General features: G+C 55.4%; 1 protein-coding gene and 1 pseudogene across 1 annotated transcript; one reads left to right on the top strand and one right to left on the bottom strand.

The window, feature by feature from the left end:
• The first annotated feature begins 1,821 nt into the window (after nt 1-1,821).
• LOC128069461 (EOLA-like protein) lies at nt 1,822-3,332 on the top strand (annotated as a pseudogene).
• An 833-nt stretch (nt 3,333-4,165) lies between these two features.
• Nucleotides 4,166-5,629, bottom strand: LOC128069377 (heat shock transcription factor, X-linked member 3-like). The gene is made up of 2 exons (XM_052662601.1): nt 5,150-5,629; nt 4,166-4,759 (listed from the first exon to the last, which is right to left on the bottom strand). Exons 1-2 carry the CDS (start codon nt 5,627-5,629, stop codon nt 4,166-4,168), a joined length of 1,074 nt encoding a protein of 357 aa, XP_052518561.1.
• Between the last annotated feature and the right edge of the window lie 2,933 nt (nt 5,630-8,562).

Consider the following 8,562-nt stretch of genomic DNA (forward strand, 5'->3'; position numbering starts at 1 on the left):
TAAGGGTGAAAACAGACACATGAAGATGTGCAGACATGGAGGAGTGTGCTTGAGGTGCTGGGAGTGGAGAAGCTATCCCCCACTCCCTGCTTACCCCTGTGGAGAGATGTCCCAACAGAGCTGACTTTCTGACTTCATTTGCCAGCAGTCGCATCAGGATTACACTGGGTGTCTCATATTAGGAACCGTGTTGGTTCAGGAGGCCTGGCAGCCAAGGTCAAGATGTCAGCTGACGTTGGCTCTCATGGGGGCTGTGGAGAGTCTGTCCTATCTCTCCCTCCTCACTTCCAGGGCATTGCTGGCCTTGGTGGGTGTGTCTGGGCTTGGAGAGCTCCGCGTTCCTCTTCACCCCAGTTTCCCCGTGTTCCTGTCTGTCTCTAAATGTGTCCTTTGTATGGGGACAACCATCCTGTTTGAGGAGGGTCCATGAGCTCACTTGACCCCCATCAGCTCTGTGAAGACCTTTCCTTTGTCTGTAAGGTCACACCGAGGTACTTGGGATTGAGACTCCAGCACTTGACTCTGAGGGGACACGATGTGAGTCCTCACACCCTGCGAAGGGTCTGAGGTAGGAACACACTGAAATGTTCCAAGAATGGAAGGATAACCTTCATGGCTACCGGAGGTGAATGCAGGGGCGAGGAGAGCAGGCCACTAGGGTAGGAGCCAGATCATGTGGGGCCTTGTGGGCCTGTGAGAACTGTGGCTCTGCTGTGCCAAATGAAGGAAACCCAGAAGGCCCTGTGCCAACCCAGAAGGCCCTGGGTTGGGTGTCCCTGGGACCTTGTTCCTGTCCTCATAGCCATGTGGAAACAGAGGCCCCTTGCGAGGTGCTGAGACCCTGCTGAGGTTCAGGCTTACGGCTCTGCTCCTCTGCTTCCACCCCCGCTCCAGTGAACAGGGACCCCACTCCAGGTACAGGGAAAGAAGTGCAAATGGAGGTGTGTGTGTTCAGGTCCCCTGCAGTCTATGCCTCAGTGCCACCTCAGCCATTGAATGAGGTGACAGTAACCTAGTGTATTATTTGAGGTCTGAATTCTGTGATACCTGAATGGTGCTGTCTCAGGCCCTGGTGATGACATGGATCACACCCATCCCATTAGTTCCTGTTCTCCTTTGTTCTTTCTCAAGGCTCTGGGCAGGGGCCAGGGCATCTGCTGACAGTGGAGGCAGTGGTATGGGAAGGGCTAGGAGGAAGGTGGCTCCCAAAGGTGTGGGGAAGACACCTGGCAGGGCCATCTGAGGTCCAGGGTGCCCCAGGGCTGAGTCCAGATTGGTTAGCATGGATCTGCCCTTAGCAACCCTGGGCTAAGATGGGGGATCTGCAGAGCATGGGCAATGATGGTGTTGTGGAGCTGAAGGGTGGGGTTGTGGCAGGGAGTGGGGGAAGCCAAACCCAGGACAATGCCTGTCTGTGCTGGGAGAGGACCAGAGCCCAGCCTCTGGGCTGTGAAGCCAGGGGGCTTGCCCTCCCTCTTCAGTGCTCCCAGGGTTTCAGGGCTCTCTGTCTTGGAACTCACCTCGTGCCTCTCTCCCACTGTCCCACCCTCCTTGCTGACCTCCCCACAGACTGCATGTAATGGATGGGTCCTCTGGGTCGCCACCCCTCTATCAGTGGATTGCGTGGAGATGAATGGAATGAGCCAGCTTTCTCTGACCCCTGCATTCTGTGTCGGCAGATTTGGAGGGTGCTCGGGCTCGTGAGGCTGAGGTCCAGCCCAGGGCTGTGAGCTTGCAGGCCACTGAATCACACTCCTGACCTTTGTGGTTTTGTGTTTCCACAGCCACATGAGGCCCTGGGAGCCCTAGGAGCCCTGGGAGATGAAGTTCGGCTATCTGTTCTTTTGACAGCCTTATGCGGGTTTCATCTTAAATGGTGTCAAGAACCTGGAGATGCTGTGGCAACTTGTGTTACATGGTCACCGGCACTGTACCCTGGCCATCCACATGGTGCACCAGGACTGGAAAGACTCAGCCTGGTGGGAGCTGCTGGAGCGGAGGCTCAGAATGAGCCCCACCCGGATCCAGGCCTTGCAGGGGAAAATTTCGGCCATGGAGTAATCGTGGGTAAGTGACACCCTGCCTCCTGCTGCCTGCATGGGCCCTGGCACTGCCCTGGATCTCAGCTGGGTTGTACTTGGTTGCTTTCTGTTGAACTAGTTGGTGGGGTTGGGCGTGGGGGCTGAGGTTTCTTCAGAGGGACAGCGAGGGTCCATGGACTGGGAACTGGCGGCACAAGGTTCCTGATCACCACTCTGGGCCTCAGTCCCCGTTTGTGCTTGAGGCAGAAGTGGGTCCAGGACTGCACATGGCGCTTGTCTGTGTGTGTGTGTGTCCCCACATGTGTGTCTGTGTGCCTGGCAGAGACCATGAGAGGCAGTAAAGTACCCAGCCTGGGTTCCATACTCACATTGCCTGAAGCTGGGCCTGAGCAAGTCCCCTGACTCCCCAGGGGTGACAGGAAACACCAGTCTGCTGGTAAACCCCTTGGGTACCTGATGTCTGCTAACCCCCACTGGGGCCCTCCTGCTCTGTCCCTGCGGCCTGCAGTGGGCAGACTGAAAGCTACCCATGTCCTAGTGCGTTCCTGGAGCACCAGGCCTCTCCCTTTCATTTCACTCCCTCCCTCGCTTGGCCTCGCCCCAAGTTCCCTTTGCCGAGGTTAGCCCTCAGCCAGAGGACCCAGTTCACCTCAGGTTCCCTCCATGATACAGTCTTAGTCTCAAGCAGGTACAACTTTGAATGACCTTGTTCTCATTCTGTGTCCTGTCTTTGCACACAGGTCTTGTGGTCATTGGGGGCATTTTGCTGTGCCTCGAAAACCTAGGTCCCAACTAGGTGCAGGAGCTGGAGAATCAAGCCCTGCTACCTGACCTGCAACAGAACTATGTGACTGCGCTCGCCAACCCCTGCTGGCTGCTGCAGCCCATCCCTGGGAGGGGCAGAAAGGACATCTTCCAGGTGGACATCCCCCAGCACCTGATCCCCTTTGGGCAGGAGGCCTGTCCAGACTGAGCTTTTGAGAGGAAAGTGACTAAGAGACCAGCACATGGTTATCACCATGCAGTCACCACCGCACTCTGGACTTTCCCATCTGGTTGTGTCTGAATCGGCCCTGTGCTGCAGTGCCTAGTTGGTGTGGGGCCAGAGGCAGGGACTGCCCTTGTGTGATGCTGCTCTGGACTCAGCGAGAGACTCCGGGACTTTGAGCTTTATGAATTGATGGTCTTGCCACTCATTTTGGCCCTGCTGGGTCTGGGTGGTTGAGAGAAATGTGTTGTTTGGAAACCGGTTAGTGTTTTTCCCTCTCTGTTCTGGTCCAGACTCCCTGATGTTGGAACAGTGTCCAGCGGGTGATGGGGGAAGGCCAGGGGCGGGGCTGAGCGTAAGCAGGCAGAGAGGCCCGCAGGCCCAGAAACAGGCTGTGGTTTGTCCTTGCACGTGACACTTGTCCTACTGTAAAGTGTCCCTTGGCTCTCAACGTATGTGTGTTGGACGCAGTGCCTGGCCACCTCACATCCAAAGATAGGCTTCTAAATACAGCTGTGAGGGCAGAGTGACAAGGGCTGGTGTTCACCTTGTGGAAACCTTGTATTTGTCTTTGGCTTTGGGCTAATGTGTTTGCAAGGCACTTAGTGGCTGGGGTGACCCTGCTTTCCAGTGAGCCTCTTGAGGAGGCCCCTGGATAGGGAGCTGGGATGCTCAGCTGCTGATCAGAAACTTGTTGCGTCGTTGGGGGATCCTTGAGGAGCCCCTTCTGCTGCAGGGTGTATGACTCATGGAAGGTGAGACCCTCAAGGTCAGGAGCCCAGCTGGGCCGTCTGCTGAGCAGCAGGCAAGGCCCAGGGACCAGTCCATCCTGGGTTCGCCTCAGCACTCGGCTTATGGGTCAGACCCTTAGATGAGCCTGTGAAACGCTGCTGTTTCAGATGAAAATGGACCATGGGGACCAGACTGAAGAGTGCCTGGGGCATGGGCTTCCAGCCTCTTTTAGCTCACCCTGTGCCATGTGTGACTACAATGGACAGATAGAAAGAACACAGATTCATAGTTCTCGTTTGATTGTTTATTTACTCCAGTGGAGTTTTGCTTGAATTTATTAGAGCCAGAAATCTATTTTTGATTATAAGAGAGTGCTTTTGAGTGTCCCTAGGGATCTGGCAGCTCAGGGATTAGGCTTGTTCTTGAACTGCTCACAGAGGGCACACTTATAATCTGAGGACTCTCCCTGCTCCTCCTCTGCCTCAAGGGCCTCTTCTGGGGTCATGACTAAAAGGCCCGCCATCAGGATGGAGTAACAGGTGTTGTACAAAGTCATCAACGATTCATGATCTGGGTACACCGGGGGGCTCTCGGGCAGTTTCCCTGGGCTTTCCCTTTCAGCAGTAGCCGAGGGCACAGATATGGCATTGCTGGATGTGCCCTCTCCACTGGGGCTGCCCTGATCATTGGGGAGATGGTTTCGCCCAGCCCACCTGGCTACATTGCCCACAGACCATAGGTCAGAGAACACAAATGAGCACTGGCTTGGGGTTCTGTGAGCAGTTGGCATCCCCTTCTGGATTTTGTTGCCAGCCTCTTGGGTAAACTCGTTGTGGTGGAATTGAGGAGAGTGTCTGCTTGTCACCACTCGCTTCTTTCTCTTTGGGGTTGCCGTTGTGCCGGTGGCAGGCTGAGAAGTTGTTCTGGGGTTGCCTTTCCTCTGGATGTTCTGCAGAAGGAGAGGCTTGTCTCTCTGAAAATTGGAGTTTCGATAGATCTGAAAGAAAATGAATCACTTTAGCCATGAGAGGGGAGAAGAGCCCTTCCTCACCACCCTCCTCCCCACAACAGTCCAGGCCATGCCTAAGTATGAAGACACGGTCTCTTCATTCCTGGCAGTTATGAGGCCCTAGCATGTTGCTCCCTAGAGCTCCCCCAGGGCCGTCTTCACTTGAGGTGTTACTGGCCCTCCCTGACATCAAGTGGCCCCTCAGTGTCTGGAGTCACCCACATGGATCCTGTCTAAGAGGGGTGGTAGAACACAACAGACCCTGCTTTCTCTTCTTTCCTTAACCACCCTCTCACGAGAACATTCTCCTGGGAAATGAAACCCGTCCAGCACTCAGCTCATCTAGTCTAGTCTCCCCGGAAGGGCTTTCTGCGTTACCATGAGCTTCTTCCCTGCAGAGTGACTCGAAGGGCAGATTTTCCTGAACCCGTACAGGTTCAGTTCGCGGATGAAGCTCTTGATACTGTCTGTCTCGAAGATCTGGTCCGTGCCTCTGCGCTGGAGTACCTCCATCTGGAAGAGATCTGCCTCGATGACCACTGTATCTCCCTCATCGTTCCAGTGCACAGAGGTGAAGGCCGCATCCTCCACAATCCTCCAGAGCTTCCTGGGGAAGGACAGCGCAAGGACGGCATTGTTCTCTTCGTTGGCCATTTCTGGGTTCGGGACCTGTGGGGGTGGATTGTCACGGAGGCCTGGATCTGGGCTCTTGGGCTGGTCACCCTGCTTCTCCAAAGCCTCTGCTGAATCCAGGTTTGGATCTGGGGAGGAATCATGGGTGTCCCCTGCTGCAGGCTCCCCGTCAGCTGATAGGATCAGCAGGGCTGCCCGTGCCTCATGGGAACTCTGACTAGCCATGGAGCCAGTCTAGCTAAGGAACATTATCTATCCAAGCAGTGAGTGCTCAGGGAAAATGGGCCTCAGACCATGGTCGAGGTGCCCCATAAATACTCTCTGGAGATTCTAGAATCTGGGTCTTGGGACAGGCAGCCAATTAGGTGGTCAGCTTCCTTAACTGTTTCATGATGTCACAGAGGTGATGTGGAGAGGCAGCCCTGGACCAGTGTGGAGGGGGCGGGGTCTGGGGATGGAGATGGGATCCCCAGCTTGTCTCTTGTCTGAAAGTACAGAAAAGTATTTTTCAGGTTGCCTACAAGGACTCTCCTCTGCTGCCAGGCACATTGTTTCAGGGGCCAGGCCCTGGCTGGGTTGACAAATGTGTCCCTACCTTCACTCCCCTCACTAATAACATACAGGCCTGTGGCTGGCTTCTGCTGAAGGGCCAGGCCCTGGCGAGTCCTAGGTCTGCTACCACCAAGAGAGATCCCAGGGGTCAGATGGGCCCCTGGTGACTGTCCCTCCCAGAAGATGGGGTCTGTAGCAGGCTGATTTGCCTTGCCTGAGTTGGTGGCTCCCCCTCCTTCCCCCTCTTCTAGCTTTGTTGTCTTCTGGCTGGTGCTGCTGGTTGGTTGGTCCTGTTCAGTTGGCCCCAAAGTCAGAGTCCAGTTGTCTTGTCCCCACCGCCCCCCAGGTCGAGCTCTCCCCATAGTAGGGCTGTGCTCGAGCACAGTGCAGTGACCTCATATTCCACTTGACTGTTCCCAAGCATCTGAGACACAGATTCCCCAGGATGTTATGTGGGAGGGCAAAGCTAGGTGCTCCACTGAGCTTGCAGCCTCCTGAGCTCTGCCCACCCACAGGTATCATCCCACTGCAGATGACAGGCTGTTGTCTTCAGTTTCCAATTTTTCCCATAAACACCACTCTGGTGGCCCTAGAGTGTTCATTTTGGGAACACCTGTGTGTGCTTTTCCCATCCCCTTCCCAGAGCCTCAGATTCAGCCTCCCTGGAGGCTGTTTCCAAAGCCTTGGTGCCTTTCCTCAATGGGGTGGTTGGGCTTCTGCTACCCCCGGTCCTGGCAACCCACATCCAATTTGGGTCACTTTGAGTACCTTCCCTTTGAAGGACTTGATTAGGGGCTCAAGGTACAGCTGGTTCTGTTGAAAACAACCACTTCACTGGTCCTCTCCAAGGCCAGCTCTGATCTTCCCTGCCCCTGCCCCTGTCCCCACCACCACTGTGGATCTGTTCTCCATTACCCAGATGGCAGGCCCATCGAATGATTGTATGGGTTAGGTACTTAAGGGCCCTCCTTTACACACACTCACTCCCAGGGACATGTCTAACTTGTTGAGCTAGATGTGACCAAAGGAAGCCCCCGTCTACCTGTATTTGAAAAAGGATGAGAGTGCGGGTGTGGGACTGGACGAAACCTGAGTGAGTCACTGGTCTTTACCACATGTGGGCAGTAGAGGAGTGGGTTTGGAGATGCATGTTCTCTGGTATTTGTGGGCCGATGTTCTTGAAAATTACTGTGTAGGAAACAGACTGGCACCTTGGAAAGGCCCGTATTTGAGGACCCTAGGGCATTGTCTCCCAGTTCTGCCAGTAGCAGGGTCATTTTCCCTGTGTGAAGGCCAAAGCCTGGTATCTGAAAGGGGAGAGCTAAGAGGATGTGGGAGAAGCTCTCCCAGGGGCCTTTCTGCCTGATGACTGGTGGCATGGATGAGATTCAGGCTTCAGTTTGGGCTTCCTCATGGCCTTTCTGCTTAAAAGCAGGTTGACAAAGCTTTGCTTCCCATCTGACTGGGACACAATTCTGGAGGCTATAAACGTTGGTGGGGGCCCCTGGTGGCTCCTCTGAAGGTGACAGAAGGTCATGGTATCTGTGAGTAGCCTGGCTAGCTGGTCTTTCTTGCTCCCTTCCACGCTTTGGGCCCCTCCTCACCCCCTGGGTCCTGAGGGAGCTGCCTTTTCTGGTCCCCTTCCTCCAGGAAGCACCCAGGCCCTGGCAGTGTGTTTGTGTGTTGCCAAAGGGGTCTTTGTCAGCCGTGGCTCGGGACACTTGTGTTGTGCACACACAAGCTCTCATGACATCCAAGGCCTTCCTTTCTCCACCTCACTCTCCTGCCCCTGTGCTTGGTGTCCACCCTCCTGTGTCCCCAGCCCAAAGGCCCTCCAACTGCTCCCCTCCCTCACTGCAGCTCGGGAGATCTGGAGTCTCCAGGGTCCACCTGTGTTCCCTTCCCTCCCATATCGGAGGAGCCTCCTGTAGGGTCTTATCCCAGTGGGAACTGGGACCATACAGCCAGGCTTTCCCTCCCTCCTGCTCAGTGATGAGCTGGTCAGCCTAGTAGGTTCAATTGGGCAGGAGGCCCCATGGCAGCAGCAGGGACAGGGCACCACCCTCAGGCTGGAGGCACTAGGACTGGACAGAGACGCCGGCCCCGAGCAGAGTCAGTTCTCAGCAAAGCACAGAGCAGCCCCACAGGGCTTCTGATTCTCCTTGTCCCCTTCCTTCCACAGCCCTGATTTTTGTCACCTCAGAGGCATCATGTAGCACTGAGAAGAGGAATGTATGAGAAGTCGCAAGGTTGGACCATGGCCTAGGGTGGGCGGGAGGGGTGGGGGCTCCAGAGTAATTGAGACCAGGGCTCTGAGCCCACCCTGGCCCTCACTAGCACGTGATCCTGAGAAGATGGCCAAGCCCCGTGGCCTCAGTTCTTCATCTGGGAGGTGACCAGGTGTGAGGAGCCCCGTGTGTTGGATTGCAGGATGCACATGAGGGATGAGACAGAGCTCGCAGGGCCTGGAAACTGTTGACCCTGTGATAACGGGGCAGGAATCTTTCACACAGTTGCCCCCAGAAAATCCTCCACTCTCCACTGGATGGGGTTGGCTACTTTGTGGTCCAGGGGAGGTTAGAGAATATGCACCTCAATAGGGTGTG

This window comes from Budorcas taxicolor, chromosome X (genome assembly GCF_023091745.1).
Source record: "Budorcas taxicolor isolate Tak-1 chromosome X, Takin1.1, whole genome shotgun sequence".
In the NCBI taxonomy this organism is placed as follows: domain Eukaryota; kingdom Metazoa; phylum Chordata; class Mammalia; order Artiodactyla; family Bovidae; genus Budorcas; species Budorcas taxicolor.

Bases quoted from the DNA above. Each gene is read 5' to 3' on its own strand.
- LOC128069377 (XM_052662601.1), bottom strand. From the start codon at position 5,629: ATGGCTAGTCAGAGTTCCCATGAGGCACGGGCAGCCCTGCTGATCCTA. The intron at 4,760-5,149 runs GTAACGCAGAAA...ATTTTCTTTCAG, and splicing joins CTGCAGGGAAGAAGCTCATG to ATCTATCGAAACTCCAATTT.